The 18,229-nt window shown below is 36.8% G+C and overlaps 1 protein-coding gene across 2 annotated transcripts in view; it reads left to right on the top strand.

Annotated features, from left to right (window-relative positions):
* The first annotated feature begins 2,163 nt into the window (after positions 1 to 2,163).
* The window catches only part of LOC127951795 (pentraxin fusion protein), a 421,943-nt gene continuing 405,877 nt past the window's right edge, over positions 2,164 to 18,229 (top strand). The window contains exons 1-7 of one of the 2 annotated variants that reach the window (XM_052549835.1): positions 2,164 to 2,292; positions 3,410 to 3,445; positions 3,621 to 3,897; positions 8,410 to 8,555; positions 8,998 to 9,277; positions 9,375 to 9,511; positions 9,807 to 10,128. In XM_052549835.1, the coding sequence (XP_052405795.1) occupies positions 2,250 to 2,292; positions 3,410 to 3,445; positions 3,621 to 3,897; positions 8,410 to 8,555; positions 8,998 to 9,277; positions 9,375 to 9,511; positions 9,807 to 9,847 (960 nt within the window). In that variant the 5' untranslated portion in view covers positions 2,164 to 2,249 and the 3' untranslated portion in view covers positions 9,848 to 10,128. Of the gene's footprint in view, positions 2,293 to 3,409; positions 3,446 to 3,620; positions 3,898 to 8,409; positions 8,556 to 8,997; positions 9,354 to 9,374; positions 9,512 to 9,806; positions 10,129 to 18,229 lie in introns of those variants that run through there. The other variant, XR_008152737.1, reaches the window with a different exon arrangement.

The raw sequence follows: 18,229 nt of genomic DNA, 5'->3' as shown, positions 1-18,229 counted from the left end.
TTGTTTCAGTTACCTTCTGAGTCATTGCCCACAACACTTTGGTGACAGTATTTTGATATAGCAAACAGGGAAAACAATGAAAGGCATGACGTATTTCGCACCCAGCTAGCCAACTCTGTTAAAGCTGTTGTCATAGCCTAGGCAAATTTATAAACCTGTCAGATAACTTGAGTAAATACTAGGGCACGGAAACCATGTTCCTGAGAGGCCAAGAGATGCTAAAGATGACAAATGGCCAAGAGTGTTGAAGTTAGAAAAGGTAAAAGCAATGAAATGATAAAGAATATGTTTGTGAAGCATGCCAAGTGATTGCATTTGAATGTTTTGCTTACCTTTCAGATAATACTGGAAATGCAGTGTATAATTTAGCTAATTTAAAAAGTAAATTAATTTACTTTTTTAAATAATTTAAAAAGTTTTACATGAACAAGTATCTAAACTTGATTGAGGATTATGTTCTTTTAACTTCTGAATGGGACACATAATTTTGATCAGTATTGGGGCCACTTTGGAATTATTTAAAAGCTTTAGTTCAATTAATGTTTATCATCTTATTCTTGTTCATTGCCATACGAGTGTTGATGAGCTTGTCAGATTACAGTCAGAGACACCATGTACCAGCATGGAAATGTGTGTGATAGAAGCAACATGTTCTTTTGAACAAGAGAGTATGGCCTGATCACCCAAACTATTACTAAATTATCACTTATAATAATAATAATCATCATCATCATACCTATTTTATTGATAAATTTATTGATTAGTCATTTATATTATATTGTTGTTTTTAATATTATTTTTCTATTTTTGTTAAGTCCTATGTGTGGTTCTTAATTATGTAACCACGCTAAGCAGACATTTGTAAGAGAGTAAGATTTGTGGCAGATTAATGTAGGTGAAGTTTGTACGTGAAAAATGTACATTATGACATAATGATGTCCTGGCTGCTTTCAAACCTCAAGACACCAGTACAGATGCAGTCATAATGTGCTTCCTCATATGTTCGTGCTCTGCTGAATAAACACTTTCGGATCATTCACATTTACATTTAGATTTACATTCATGGCTTTTGAAACATGCTTCCTAAGCAAATGACTTGATGAAAGCTGTGAATATGAAAAGCAACTGACATTCTAAGAAGTGAACAGCAGTAGATGGAGATGCAAATGGCAAAGAGTGGCAAAGATTTACTGCTCTCTGCTATATTAACTCCTATTGTGAATATTCACATTTTAAAGATAGTTTGGATCATCTAGAAACAGATTGTGTTTGTGTGCTTTCAGGTGGCACTGACAGGCAGCTTCTATGCATAAAACATCAAAATGCTAATTTGTATTGATATTGAGAAGTATGTAAGATGGGAAAGAAAAGACAAATAAAAAAATGGCTGGTGCAACACACAAGATGGAAACAACATTAAAATTTGCTACTACCGAATTTGAATACAAAAGTGAAAACAAATCTTAATGTAGTTCAGGAATATTGTCCCTCAATTTTCTTTCAAAAGAGCTGACAAACCAATCCAGTTTGGTGAGCAATGTTGTTCAAGTACAACATGTTCCTGGATCAATATTCTTGTTGATCCTGGAACAGCATTCCAATCAACCAATCAGAATTGAGATATAACTTTTCAAGAAATATATGTTTTAGGCTCAGAATCAGGGTTAGGTGCTTGTACACTCTTGTTATTCAGCTATCATTTCCCACTGATTTTAGGAATAAATTACGGGTAGGGTTAGGTTTAGAGGCAGATATTGGGTTAAGTTTATATTTTTGGACAATAATGTTGAGCTGGGATCATCAAAAGATGTTGATGCAGGAACATGTCTTACTTGGAACAATCACGGCCCCCATTGTGGTAACACATAATATTCAATGTAAGCATGTCAACATGAAATTCATTGTTTGACTTGCTTTACATAACAGTGTCCACCAAAGAGATAATGTACCATTTTAATAGCACTGACATTTTGATATCATAAATCACTGAAGTTACAAATTATTACTATTTTCAGAAAAGGTGTTCACTTGTTTTGTTGCTAAAATAGGTTTAAGATAAGTAATATTTTATTTATTTGTGTGTGTGTGTGTGTGTGTGTAAACAAATTTGAAAGAAAGAAAAGGGGAAGGAGAACTAGGATCATGTGACTCTTATGTAAGAGAGTACTTGAACTAATATATTTCTCCCAAGAACAACATTTGTTCAAAGCTCCTCAAACAAAAGCAGAAAGAATCACAGATCACCAGAAATGAACATGAGAGTTTTCTACAAGAGTCTGTTGTCTTTACTGGGTAAGTAAAACATACAATCATATCTCATATCTTAATGACCTACAGTCTATTTTCATCTTTCAGACAGAGAAACACTTAATAAACACAGAAGACCCTAAAGCCGAGTTCAGATTGCACGATTTTCAAAGTAGTCGGGTCACTGTTCTTTTCACACTGCATGGCTATCTTGGCCAGCATTCAGTCACTGCTGTGTTCACACTACACGATGGATCGGCGACAGAAGATTTTACACTGCATGCATGACTTTATAATAGGAAGAATCACCAGCAACTCTGTCTAGCACACAAACTATGTTTCACAACCAAACACCCGCGAGATGTGACAAGGAAACAACACGATATCAGGCGTGCAAGACCGGAGTTTTCACGTGAGACTGGGATAGCTCAGATGAAACGTCAAACAGACACGGGTGCTCCTGCTAAATTTATACTAATTTATCTTCCATTTCATGGGTCCAAACAGACCAAAAAGAAATCATTTTTCTGAAATTAAGCCATGCTTGCTGATATTGTGGTTTATAACTCCTCGCTGAACTCCCCGCTGCTCTGTATCTTGCTCTCTCATTGGCTGTCGGCCATCGCCGATGTAGTTTTCAGTCAGAACACTTTTCAGACAGCATGATTTTGAATCGCCGACAGCTCCAGATATTTAGCACGCCAAATATCTCACGGCCATCAGCGACTCGTCGGCGATTCTCTCAGATCACGTCTTTGCTCATTCACACTGCGTGATTGTCACTCGCATTTGCCTGTGATTTCGGGCATTTGTCGGCGATCTCTCAAAACCTTTTGGCGAGCCAAAAAAATGGGCTTAAATCATGCAGTCTGAACTCGGCTTAAATGATACTTGAATGTTTTGTTCATGTTATCTAAACACCCTGAAACAAAATCATTTTACTAAAAAGCTAAAATATATAGGACACTAATACATGATTTTTAAGATTGAAGTTTTACCCAAATAGAATATATATATATATATATATGTGTGTGTGTGTGTGTGTGTGTGTGTGTAAATAAAAAAATCAAACAAAATATAGGCGTATGCTTATAAGAACTATCCATTTAAGTTGAATAATAAGTTGCTAAATAATGAACATCATTCTGTTTCTCATTCCAAGGCTTTTTCTCAGTTCAGATGAAAGCAGAAACAGAAGGTGAGATTTTGTGAATGAAAAACTACTACATCTTTTGTAAGAGAGTTTGAGCTGCTGGAAATTATTTTCAGACACATGATGAAAACCAATGAACTTAAGTAGCCAAGCAGGGCTAAACATGATTGTAATGAAGAATTGTAATAGTAAGTACGTTTTTCTCTTGAACGTATTGCAGTGAACATAGCAAGATGGGGAACAGCAAATCAGTCGACAACATTTGACGACTTCAATCGTGACTGGAACGCCCAAAACGCTGTGAATGGGTCTAGCTCCAACTGTTCTCGTACAGACACAGAAAGTGACCCATGGTGGAAGCTGGATCTGAAGAAGACGTACACTGTGAACAGAGTGACCATCACTAACAACATCTGTCCAACAGTAAACTGTGTAAACTGGATAAACGGGGCAGAGATTCGGATTGGAAACGATTCTTCAGTTTTTGGCAACCCAGTGTGAGTCTCTCTGATACATTTTTGCAGATTTTGGACAGTTGGTATCTTCATGCATACATATATGTGTGTGTGTGTGTGTGCTTCATATACTGACTATCTGCAAGCGTTTCGACTATGTAAAGATTGGTATTTGAAGTTACAGTAACTGAGTGGGTTGTCAATCCAGTTCAGTGAAAAATTTGTCTTACTGATTCCAACTGGTCACTCTTATCTTTTTATACAAGTCACTTGTTCCTGAATCAGACTAGACTCTTTTAACTAAAAAGAAGCAGTAATCTAATCTAAACAAGAGTAATCTGTTTGTTGGTCATGTTGTAGGCTATGTTTATTGCAACATAAAGACTTTTATTAATTAATTAATAATTATATAATGATATAATTAATTAATAATTAATATTTTTTTATCCCATCACATTCAATCACGACTGTGAACTCACATTCAAAGATCAGGTAAATTATTAGAATTTTATTTATTTATTTATTTTAAATGGCAATGATCGGTGGAGGAAACACTGGTTTATCTACCTAATGATTAGATAGTTGATGTTGTATCTTTATAAAATGGCAGCTTGTGTCACACAAACAGTTCACCTCCAGTGATCACATGACCGCAGAACCAACTCTTAATATAAGAACTAGTAACAATTACTAGTTTTGCAGCACTGTAGGAGTTATTTTACATGATTTCTTGGTAAAACACAGTATGCAGTCTGCACACTGAAAAATACTGCTCCATACAAAAGTGTATTTAATTATTTACAAGGCAACGTTTCGACCATCAGGTCTTCATCAGGCACAATCTCAATAAGTGAGGAACACCTTTAAATACATAACAGGTGCTCACCTTAATTAGACTTCCTCACTTAGAAGTCATGTGACAGAAACAAATCATGTGACAGAAACAAATCATATGACAAACACTCAAAAAGCAACATCAAATAACTTGAAAATCATATAACAAACACTCAAAATACAGCATCAAATAACTAGAAAAAGACAAACATATGAAAATATTTATAGAAATGGCTTGATATCAAAATCCTCATTCAACCCTAATGGTGACAAAGTATTTAGAGAATAAATCCAAAAACATTCTCTCTGTAATAATTTCTTCTCATAGTCTCCACCTCTTGATGGTTTGGTTACCTTTTCTATACCGATGTACTTTAACACACTGACATTATGACCCATTAGCCTAAAATGAGACGCAATGGGACTGCGCATATCACCGGTCCTAATGTTGCTGCGATGTTCACAAATACGAATACGTAATTGTCTGGATGTTTTACCCACGTAGGCAAGACCACATGGGCAGCGAATTAAATAAATAACATGGGTTGAAGCACATGTGATAGTGCCTCGTATCGGAATGTCGCGACCAGTGCGTGGATGACTAAAAGAATTACATTTGTGTGTGAAAGCGCACTGAGCACAATTGCCACACCTGTAGTTACCTGGAGGAAGAGATGGAATACCTTTCATGTGTGCAGGATATTCAGATTTTACCAACCAATCACGGAGGTTATTTTGACGTTTAAAAACTAATTTAGGACTGTTTTTAAAAACGCCAGACAAACTAGGATCACTAGAAATAATATGCCAGTGTTTTTTTAAAATTCTACGAAACTCCGCACCCAAAGATGAGTACTTCGTTGTGCAAATGGGAGCATTGAAGGCCTGCGTTTTGTTGTTACTTTTGTTTTGTAAACACTGCATTTGAGATGTATCATTCAACTCCTGTTTGGCATTTTCTATCCATTCCATACGGTAACCACGATTCAGAAATCTTTTAGTTAACTGATTAGATTGGTAAGTGTAAGATTCATCCGTGCTACACACTCTACGCACACGTTTAAACTGACTGATAGGCAAACTCTTAACTAAAGGTCTAGGATGGAAACTATCCCCTCTCAAAATGGTATTTCGATCCGTAGGTTTACGATATAGATCGGTATGAAGTTTGCCGTCACATTTGTATACTCTAACATCAAGAAAACTGATGCTAACAGAGTCATATTCCATAGTAAAATTCACATGCTCATTCCTTGAATTAAGATAATTTAGAAATAACATCATCTCTGCAGGTGTAGCCTTGGTAATCATAAAAATGTCATCAATATACCGTTTGTAGAACAAAATCTTAGGAAAAAAGAAATTTGACTCATTCAAAATAAAATCATTTTCAAAAATTCCCATATACAAGCAAGCATAGTTTGGTGCCATTTTACTACCCATTGCAGTACCTTTGATTTGTAAATAAAAATCGTCCTGAAAACGAAAAAAGTTCTTAGTTAAGACAATGTTCGCTAAGTCCAATAAACATGCTGTGCTGGGTTTTTCATCTGCAGGTCTTTTTGTTAGAAATTGTTCTAAAGCACCTAAACCATCAATGTGAGGAATATTTGTGTATAAGCTCTGAACATCAAAGGTGGCCAAGAGCACATCATCTATAGCAAAATCAACACAAAATAGTGATTCAATAAAATCCATAGAGTCTCTGACATAGGAAGACAACATTGGTACAAAAGGTTTTATAAAATAATCCACATAAGAGGAGATGTTTTCAGTAAGACTACCAATGCCACTCACTATTGGACGGCCTTTTAAAGGGGTGTCTAATCCTTTGTGAACCTTAGGCAGAGTATATATAGTGGGTATTATTGGAAAGTCTACCTTAAGGAAATTATATGCAGGCTACACCTGCAGAGATGATGTTATTTCTAAATTATCTTAATTCAAGGAATGAGCATGTGAATTTTACTATGGAATATGACTCTGTTAGCATCAGTTTTCTTGATGTTAGAGTATACAAATGTGACGGCAAACTTCATACCGATCTATATCGTAAACCTACGGATCGAAATACCATTTTGAGAGGGGATAGTTTCCATCCTAGACCTTTAGTTAAGAGTTTGCCTATCAGTCAGTTTAAACGTGTGCGTAGAGTGTGTAGCACGGATGAATCTTACACTTACCAATCTAATCAGTTAACTAAAAGATTTCTGAATCGTGGTTACCGTATGGAATGGATAGAAAATGCCAAACAGGAGTTGAATGATACATCTCAAATGCAGTGTTTACAAAACAAAAGTAACAACAAAACGCAGGCCTTCAATGCTCCCATTTGCACAACGAAGTACTCATCTTTGGGTGCGGAGTTTCGTAGAATTTTAAAAAAACACTGGCATATTATTTCTAGTGATCCTAGTTTGTCTGGCGTTTTTAAAAACAGTCCTAAATTAGTTTTTAAACGTCAAAATAACCTCCGTGATTGGTTGGTAAAATCTGAATATCCTGCACACATGAAAGGTATTCCATCTCTTCCTCCAGGTAACTACAGGTGTGGCAATTGTGCTCAGTGCGCTTTCACACACAAATGTAATTCTTTTAGTCATCCACGCACTGGTCGCGACATTCCGATACGAGGCACTATCACATGTGCTTCAACCCATGTTATTTATTTAATTCGCTGCCCATGTGGTCTTGCCTACGTGGGTAAAACATCCAGACAATTACGTATTCGTATTTGTGAACATCGCAGCAACATTAGGACCGGTGATATGCGCAGTCCCATTGCGTCTCATTTTAGGCTAATGGGTCATAATGTCAGTGTGTTAAAGTACATCGGTATAGAAAAGGTAACCAAACCATCAAGAGGTGGAGACTATGAGAAGAAATTATTACAGAGAGAATGTTTTTGGATTTATTCTCTAAATACTTTGTCACCATTAGGGTTGAATGAGGATTTTGATATCAAGCCATTTCTATAAATATTTTCATATGTTTGTCTTTTTCTAGTTATTTGATGCTGTATTTTGAGTGTTTGTTATATGATTTTCAAGTTATTTGATGTTGCTTTTTGAGTGTTTGTCATATGATTTGTTTCTGTCACATGATTTGTTTCTGTCACATGACTTCTAAGTGAGGAAGTCTAATTAAGGTGAGCACCTGTTATGTATTTAAAGGTGTTCCTCACTTATTGAGATTGTGCCTGATGAAGACCTGATGGTCGAAACGTTGCCTTGTAAATAATTAAATACACTTTTGTATGGAGCAGTATTTTTCAGTGTGCAGACTGCATTTTTGTATTTATTGATTGCATATCCAGTTGTCTTGCACCTGGCCCAAATTTGGGTTCATGTGATGTGCACACCTCTTCTGTGTGTTCTAAAACACAGTATGACAATGACCAGATGTCGGAAAAAACAAGGTGTTATATATATTAGTATTAAAATTGAACATTTCACTGTCATGAAAAATAATTGCACATTTGCTTAACTGCTTAATGATAATTAACAATTAATGATAAAACCAATAAATAACAAAAGTAGTGTAAAACATATTTTACATAAGTTGGAGGAAGTTTCCAATTATAAAATATACATTGTGTTGTAAAAGAAAGAGTTAATCAAATTAAATACATTCAGTGATGAGAGAAGAAAATACAAGTGAAGAGTCATACTAATAATGAGCAACAAAATCACAGGGAATAAAATTTTTTTCTCTCTCCAGATGTGCTACAGTTTCCTCTATTCCAGCAGGAAAAACCAACAGCTTCTCGTGTCCTGGGATGAAGGGACGCTATGTGACTGTGAATATTCCTGGACCTTCAAAGACTCTTACTTTCTGTAAAGTGGGAGTCTATGTGAATTTTACAGGTAATTCAGAGCTGCTTAAAATCCAGGTCTAAACCCTTTCCAAGCTAATCTGACTGGACCGGCTTGAAATAAAAGGCTATTTGAACAGAAGACTAGGGACATATTAACGCACTAGACCATAGGAGGCCAAGTCGAAATTTTGGTCCTCCAATTTTAACTTTGCGGGACAAAGGCAGTTGTGCTGTTGTGTGTCACATGACAAGACCCCCCCCCCCCCCCTTCACTTGTGACCCCCCTCAAAAATAATAAGTGTATGACACCCCTAGTGAGGAATATCTGCTCGAAGGCGCTACAGATACAGCCAATGAAGTTAAAAGATATTCCTTAAAAATGACTTTGTCAGGACTCAACCCGTTCTTACAGATCTGATAGAAATGCACTCCTAAGAAAACCTCCTCAAAAATATTCAAAAGTAAATAAGCTGACAAAATATTTATTACAGACAATCTGGCAACAGGAAGAACCGCCATACAGTCGTCAACCTATGGCGTCTGGTTTGCTCAACGTGCCATTGATTTCAATCCTGGTTTTACAAATTCATGGTCAGCGTGTTCTTCAACCACTTCTCAGAATAAGCCATGGTGGAAGGTGGATCTGGGTTATGTTTATAGAGTAAGTACAGTTGTCATCACAAACAGACTAGACTGCTGTTCAGACAGAATAAACGGAGCAGAGATTCGCATCGGAAACTCTTTGGAGAACAACGGCAACAACAATCCCAGGTGAGACCCTCTTTCAGTAGTTTAAAATCCATAAATAAACCCTGAAATATGAAAAAAGACTAGAAGTCTAAAAGAGGTTTTCTCCATCTCTCTTTAGATGCACTGTGATTTCTAGCATTCCAGCTGGTGTTTCCTCCACTTACACATGTAACATGGAGGGTCGATACGTGAATCTGTTCATTCCTGAAGATTCAAGGACGCTTACTCTGTGTGAGGTGGAGGTCTATGGAGAAGGTGTGATCAAACAAGCAGATTTAGCTATTAACACCTTCACAATAGTTGAAATTTGGATATTTATTTAACATCTGAAACTTCAACACTTGCATGCGCTCAGCTTTCAATAATTTACTGCATAAAACACATTTGTGTTTGACTATTGTAGGTGAACCTGTATTTAATGTACTCTTAAGTGTTATTGGCAACAAACTGCTGCAGATACTGTATACTTAATGCATTTTATGTTTTTATTATTCACATTTATTATTTTATTTTCTCTTCTCTGTATGTTCATGCTCATGTGCCCTTTTAGGTCCTGTTTCCCAAGTAGACTCCTGTGAAGATGAAACTTAAGCTTGAGTCTGTCTGAACCTCCAGCTCCTGTCCCAGGTGAGAGAGGGAAACGTACAGAAATCTGAACTCAATCACATTGATAGCAGTTTTAAGATATCTGCTCATTTCAGCTTCACTGTGCTCTGACAGAACGAGGGATTTCTGATGTGAAAAGAGAGATGATGATGATGATGTTGAGGGAAGCTAAACTCTCTTCTGAACAGCTTTGATATTTATTTACATGCTGGAATTTTCTCCATTACTCAAACTGATCACAATAAAGTTGTATGTGAAAATTTAAACTATTGATTCCTGATTGCCGCTTTCAAGCTATTTGTATTGTATAATGTACCAGTACCTGACAATGTGGGGGCAATGTTATATAAGTGAAATTTATATATTTTGTGGTGGGAGGAGCATACAACAGACACAGTGGGGGTGGCATCAGGCTTCAGAGAGGCTTTTATTAACAGAAAAACAACCAAAAACATATATAAAAGTGTCTTAAGGGGAAATGGTCTAAAACAAACAGGGGACCTGGTGTCGTCATCGTGCTGTGGGGTATGTGAAGGGCAAGTAGTGTTCAGGAAGGAAGGGTCCAGGTAAGGGGTGGAGTCCGGCGGCTTCTTCCAGCGGCTGCATCCTTCTCGCTGGCCGTGGTGCTTGAAGACACTAGACATCCCAGCATCCTGGCCCGACAGCTGTGGGTGCGATTCTCGTCTGGACCTAGGGTCCGAAAGCTCACATCTCTGGCAGTGCAGGAGTCCCTGCACAGTAAAAAATATAGGATATCAACATAATGATGTAGTTGTTTATATTTTTAGCTTCATTGTAAGTGTATGACATTTGGTATAGAAATAAACAATGGTAATTAAGTGCTTTTCATAAAAATAAGAAAATGCAGGGTATTAAAACCGTACGAACTACAAATAAAGTCAGTATGTGAAGCTAAACATATGTGTTTTAGTCTGAATTAGGTTAGATGTGTGCTTCCATTTCAGCTTCAGCAATCCCTTTGGGACAGGCTAGTGCAGTAACTGTAACATCGGGCATATTTTGTAGCATTAAACACATATTTATACCGACTTCATCAGGCTCCGAAAATTCTTCACAAAGAACACAAAGAATGGCCTTCTCAGCTGCCATAGTTGCAACTCTTGCGTCATCAGAACAGTGTGTTCAACGCATCACAGTTTCTGTTTAAAAAACGTTGTGCAACGTTTTGTCGGGGCTGAACGCAGCCCTGGTGAAGGGCGGCGTTTAAAGCACAGGGTGACGATGACAATTAGGAGGGAGGCAGCCTACTCGTCAACATTTTTAATTCATATTTTATGCAATACTTAAATATTATTTGTAAAATGTTAATGTTTTTATTTGAACATTATTTTTTACTGCAGTTTACTATTTTAATTTACATAATTACATTTTTTTTTCAGCTATTGTGAAGTTATTAGTATTAAGACAATTTTTAAAAGAATCAACAAAAATAATAAAAAATTGCAATTTAAAAAGGTGAATCCTCATGTAACTTCATGAAGTGTCAGAGGACTGCTGAACATTTTTGCAATTAATTCACATATAATGTCGTTTGTAATGATAATATTTCTAAACACTAGATGTCAGCAGCAGCATGTGCTTACAGATGCTATGACATACAAGCAAGCTTAAGAACATTTTTTAATATTAATCATAAAATATTACATGGTACACTGTACAACATGGAAGAATATTCAGGACTTTTTTCAAAAGCAAATTTTATTTGAAATGTAACATTGCAATTGCATTTAAATTATGTCACCCTTTATTACTTTATGCACCCACATGTGGAAAACACAATTGAAACTGTGACCAATCACGGAAAGTCGGGACACAAGTCAGTTCTGGGGCATTTTGAGTTATTAACAGATTCTGAAATTGTAGTCTCCAAGCTTTCCAACGATGTGTAACACATGGAAATCTGATAATATTTGGCCATTTGAAGGTAGGCACTCAAAAAAGCTCAAAAGGGAGAAAATGGCCTCTAAAGATTGTGCAGTTCTCACCTGTTCTCATTGCTGGGAGTGACAATAGGGCTCATTTACATCTCATTTAGATAAGCCATAACCCTGTAAAGCATAGCAACGACAGACACAACGGGATTGTAAATGTTGTAAAAACTGTTTTGGATTTTATAAAAATTATTTAGGAGGCTTAAATATGTGAGTTTTATCTTTTTATAAAACCTGTTTTGTGAAAACTCTTGAAGCTGTGCATTGTAGATAAAATCCTGCAAGACACTCCTTTTAAATTTGGCCATCATTTTTTATTTTATTATTTGAATATTTATGTAAACAAAAAGTACATATTGATCCTAATTTTATTTGTTATTTGCTGGTTTTCTACGTAAAAAAGCATTAGGACTTTTTTAACAGGATTCTGTGATAACCGTGATCATTTTGGTCACTGTAATCATGAAATTAAATTCTCATGTCATTCCTTCTCTAGTTATGATCAACTCAAATTAAAGGACTTAATATGGGGACACATTTCGAGTGAGAGCAAGGTTACATTGTGTTACCTTGTAAAATACATTGGTACAGTTTTCATGTGTCAAACACAACTATGCAAAAAGCTTTTTTTTTTTTTTTGCATTTATTTTTGGCTATATGACAGAGGTCTGATATTCTATTCATCATATTTCTGTTTAGCACAGAAATAAAGAATATTCTGTACATCCTATACTGTATTCTAAAATGGTCTGATAATAACTTTTGCATGGATTTTATGGAAAGAGCTTCATGTAACCAGTCTGTGAAACGCTGAGGTACCGTCATAGTTTTGTGTGCACGTGAACATCATGGCAACGTACAACAAAAAATTCCCTCACATGGGAAACACTTAAAGGGTTAGTTCACCCAATAATCAAAATTATGTCATTAATAACTCGCCCTCAAATTGTTCCAAACATGTAAGACCTCCGTTTATCTTCGGAACACAGTTTAATAATAATAATAATAATACATTTTATTTATAAAGCACTTTACATTTTAAAGAAAATCTCAAAGTGCTACAATAAAAGCAGAAAAAAAACACAATCTAAAAATTAAGTTAAAAAACAACTGCCAACTAAAACTAACAAAATTAAACATGAAAAAAAGTTTTAAACATTGAAAAAGTCCTTTTTAAAACCATTTGTCGTTTGTGGAGCCCTCAAGTGTATGGAAGAGCATTCTTAAGATATTTTAGATTTAGTCCGAGAGCTCTCAGTCCCTCCATTGAAACTGTGTGTACGGTCTACTGTCCATGTCCAGAAAGGTTAGAAAAACATCATCAAAGTAGTCCATGTGACATCAGAGGGTCAGTTAGAATATTTTGAAGCATCGAAAATACATTTTTGTCCAAAAATAGCAAAAACTACGACTTAATTCAGCATTGTGTTCTCTTCCGTGTCTGTTGTGAGAGAGAGTTCAAAACACTGCAGTTTGTGATATCCGGTTCATGAACGAATCATTCGATGTAACCGGATCTTTTTGAACCAGTTCACCAAATTAAACTGAATCATTTTAAATGGTAAATGGTGACACTCCCGCATGCACTCAAACAGTACACTGACTGACCTGCTGTGAAGAGAGAACTGAAGATGAACACCGAGCTGAGCCAGATAACGAACAATAGACAGACTCGTTCATGAGTCAAGAACCGTTTCTGTCATACGCGATAATGAACGAAAGATTGACTTGATATTGTCATGCCAATATTTGACATGACATTTCAAAATGTCTCACTTTCAACATTTGATATGTTATCTATATTTTATTGTGAATAAAATATCAATTTTTATATATTTGTAAATTATTCCATTCCTTTTTTACTCACAGTTTGTACAACTTTTTTGGAATCGGGTTTGTAAATGAAATGATTACAGATAATAGTTTTAATGTACTCTGCTTGACTGTAACTAAACTACTGTTATAAGCATGAGCCCCCCCGTCAGACTGATGTCACAATACCCACACAAGAACAGAGGACAGGTAGATCCAATAGCAGTAAGTGTTTCTTTTAATAAGGGAAAACCATTACATCAATCCAGTCCAGGCAGGGGTCAAAATCAAGGTGGCAATCAAAAATCAACAGGCACAACACAAACAGACAAGAACAGGACTTTGAAGTGGTGTGATAACTACAAGGATTCCGTAACACATACTAAGGCCCCGTCCACACGGAGACGCGTTTCTGTGAATACGCACAAATTTTTTATCGGATAGGCGTTTCGTCCATACGGATCCGGCCTTTTCGTAAGGTGAAACCGTTATTTTTTGAAACCGGGTCCCAGAGTGGATAAATTTGAAAATGCCGTCTTTGCGTTTTCGTCTGGATGGCTAATCCGTATATTTTCTGAAACGATGACGTCATCAGCCCACGTCTCCCCCCTAGTCAGACACCTCTACGTCACGTAACATGAACAAAAACATGAACAAACACTGAACGATTGTCTTTTTTATTAACTAACATTAACACAGATTAATAAATGTATGTTCCATGTTCGTTTGTGTACCACGCGCAAGGTTTATGAGCATAGTCCAAGTCTTCTTCTCTGTTTTTAGTGTATCTCTGTAGCAGAATTACAGCGCCACATACTGGTCTGGCATGTATACTACATCATTATGCGGTTTCGTGTGGACGCGGATATTTCTTGAGACAAGGAAAAAAAAGATCGGATTGGGGTAAACTCCGTCTCCGTGTGGACGGGGCCTAAAACAGACAGGGTATATATACACAGGGAAATGAAGATGCTAATGGGGAATTGGCTGTGTGCAATGATTAATGAACAGGAACAGCTGAGTGCAATGAGGACATCTAGTGGTCACCCAGGGAACACAAACCAGACACTGTGACAACTGATCGTGGGGGAGGTGTTGCAACATTATATAGTGATATGTTACCCGAAAAACAGGATACAGATTTTAACTCATTCAAAATACTTTTACTTAATGTTACACTGTCATCTGTGTATCACTGATATTAATTATATGGCTCAGCATTACCGTCTGGGCAGAACTATTGTTCCAGCCACCAAAGAGATTCGCAAATAAACTGATTTATCTCAACTGCTATGTGTACCCAAAAATACACATGAATTAGATAAAATGACTGGCAACATGGGCACTATTTGTTGCCCCCATTAAATTGAAAAACGTTACAGAAAAACGTACTGTGCCATGGTATAACAGTAATAATCACTCTCTCAAGAAAAGAAACTCTCTTGAACGCAAATGGAGAAAAACTAACTTGGAAGTTTTTAGAATTGCATGGAAAAACAGTATGTCCAGCTATAGACAGGCTCTAAAAACTGCTTGGGCCGAGCATATCCACAAACTCATAGAAAATAACCAAAACAATCCAAGGTTTTTATTTAGCACAGTGGCTAAATTAACAAATTACCAGATGCCACCTGATTCAAATATTCCACCAACGTTAAATAGTAATGACTTTACGAGTTTCTTCACTGATAAAATAGATAACATTAGAAATACAATAGCGAATGTAGATTCTACCGCGTCTAACACTTCAGTTTCATCCATCACACCCAAACATGTTTATCAGATCCTGTACCCACTAAATTAGGTGGTTATTAAGGTTGGTGGTTATTAAGCCTCTTATTAAGAAACCACAACTAGATATGAACTGGCAAATTATAGCCCCTTTCCAATCTTCCATTTATGTCTAAAAAATTTTAAAAAGTTGTGTCTGCTCAACTGAGCTCCTTCCTGTAAAAAAAAAACTATCTTTATGAAATATCATTGTGACGAGTTGGGCGGGGCCGAGGGACGTGGGAACGAGGAGTGAGTCCGGTGGAGTGATTGGAGATGAGCTACACCTGCCACCCACCTCGAGTCCCACGTAGGAGATGGAAGGATATAAAACTGGAGCGACGACAGTGAAGGACGAGAGAGGACCAGGCCTGGGCTTTATTTTATCTTTGCTTTTTATTTGTGCGTATCAGTTGTCCGTGAGGCGCTGTTATTAAAGTCCTTATTTGATTGTCTGCCGGTTCCCGCCTCCTTCCCTCCTTAGGAAGTTTTTATTATTACAATCATTATGAAATAAATGTTTTTCTCTAATACACATTGGCCACAATTAAGGACACCCTTTTATTGAATTATTTTTTAAAACCTCCAAATTTTCTCCTATAATGACTGATGAAGTTAGAGACAAGGGATCAGAGAGCATTCCTTCATCCAGAATCACTCCAGACCATTTAGATTCCCAGCTCCACGTCGGTGGTGCTGCTCTTCAGTTCAATCCTCTCATTTATTTTTTTTATTTTTGTGTTGTCTTTTAGGTTTGTGTGTTTTGGTTATTGTACGGATGGATGATCCAAACATGTTCCATTATAAGACTTCTAACAGAGTCAGTCACTTTTTGATTTTTATATCTGTTGTTATTTGATAGAATCAAGGAAGACATGCATCTAAACAAGATGTCCAGGACCTCCAGTAGAAATATAGGCCCACAAAATCAAAAATACAGCAGTATATTTCATTGTACACATGGGGTACTTTTTATCTCTGTATTCACCAAACCCATCTTGAGTGTTTACTGCTAAAGAGCTCATTTTTTTGTTTCATCTGATCATAGAAGCCAGTCCCATTTGAAGTTCCAGTCGTGTCTGATAAATGAATATTCCTTAGGTTTTTTTTGGATGAGCTAGGATAATTTTTCTTGAAACCCTCCTAAACAACATGTTTTGATGTAGTTGCTGTTTGACAACTTTTTTAAAAGGTTTTCTGACCTCGAGACTCAACTATTTTCTGCAATTTTCCAGCTGTGATCCTTGGAGAGTCTTTAGCTACTCAAACTTTCCTTCTCACCGCACATTAGGGTGATTTAGACACACGTCCTTTTCCAGGCAGTTTCGTACATTTTCTATTGATCTGAAATGTTTTATTATTGCCCTGATGGTGGAAACAGGAATTTTCACTGCTCTAGCTCTTTTCTTATAGCCACTTCCCTAACTTGTGAAGCTCAATTATCTTTTGCTGCATATCAGAAATATATTCTTTGGTTTTTCTCATAGTGATGGATGATTAAGGGCATTTTGGGCTTTGTTTTCCCCTCATTTATGAAACAGCAAGCAATGGCTAGATAATTTCATGCCTTCTTTGATCATATTTACCAAGGGTGTCCATATTTTTGGGCATGACTGTATATCAACGAGACCAGATGAAACTTCTAACTTTTCTAAGCTGACAGAGTGTATGAATGTAAAAGATTTGATGACCAATAATTTTCTCCTATTAAATTCAGGTTAAAACAGAGTGTCTCGATCATCAGCTGGAGTCCCCATGAACTCCAGCTGAGGGCACTCCACTCAGGACTTTTGTATTTGGTGTCCCATTCTTAGGGCTAATCACAGCCAGGTGTTCCCCATTACCACTCCCCTATAAAAACTGTGTTTTGACTCTCAGTCTTGGCAAAGTTTTGTTTAGTTCTGTTTGGCATTTCCAAGCGTTTTTTGCCTGTGTTTGTTCCTTCGGTGTTTGATCTTGCATTGTGTATACCAAATGTGATTCTCTGCTGCCTGCCCCGACCTCTGCTTGTTTTCTGATCATTGCCTGTTTGACCGTTCTGATAATAAAGAATTGCATATGGATCCGAACGTCTCTGACTCCATGTTACACAGAGATATTAATTATTGGCCCAAAAAACAGTACACAGAATCTAGTAGACTACAGTTGGCAACTAGATGAATGTACTGTTACTTCCTCTACAGTCAAAAAACTGGGTGTTATAATAGGCAGCAACTTGTCTTTTGAAAACCATGTTTCCCATGTTACAAAAACAGCATTCAGCCATCTTAGAAACATTGCTAAGACACAAAACATGTTTACCTGCAGAAAAGCTAGTCCCATTACCTCTAGACTGGACTACTGTAATGCACTTCTAGGTGGTTGTCCTGCTTCGTCAATAAACAAGCTACAGGTAGTCCAAAATGCAGCAGCTAGAGTCCTTACCAGGTCAAGAAAATATGATCATATTACCCCAATTTTACAGTCTCTGCACTGGCTACCTATTAGGTTCTGTATCAGTTACAAATTATCATTACTTACCTATAAGGCCCTAAATGGTTTAGCTCCTGCCTACCTAAATAGCCTTCTACCACGCTACAACCCATCACGCACCCTAAGGTCACAAAACGCTGGACTTTTGGTAGTTCCTAGGATAGCAAAGTCCACTAAAGGAGGTAGAGCTTTCTCACATTTGGCTCCCAAGAATAGCCTTCCTGATAATGTTTGGGGTTCAGACACACTCTCTCTGTTTAAATCTAGATTAAAAACGCATCTCTTTCGCCAAGCATTCAAATAATGGATCTCTTAAACTGTGAGTATAGTTGCATCTGATCAAATGTGCATTCTTATTCTT

The sequence above is a fragment of the Carassius gibelio genome, chromosome B3, assembly GCF_023724105.1.
Source record: "Carassius gibelio isolate Cgi1373 ecotype wild population from Czech Republic chromosome B3, carGib1.2-hapl.c, whole genome shotgun sequence".
Lineage (NCBI taxonomy): Eukaryota > Metazoa > Chordata > Actinopteri > Cypriniformes > Cyprinidae > Carassius > Carassius gibelio.
The sequence above is the reverse complement of the archived record's forward strand: the minus strand, read 5'-3'. Positions and strand labels throughout refer to the sequence as shown.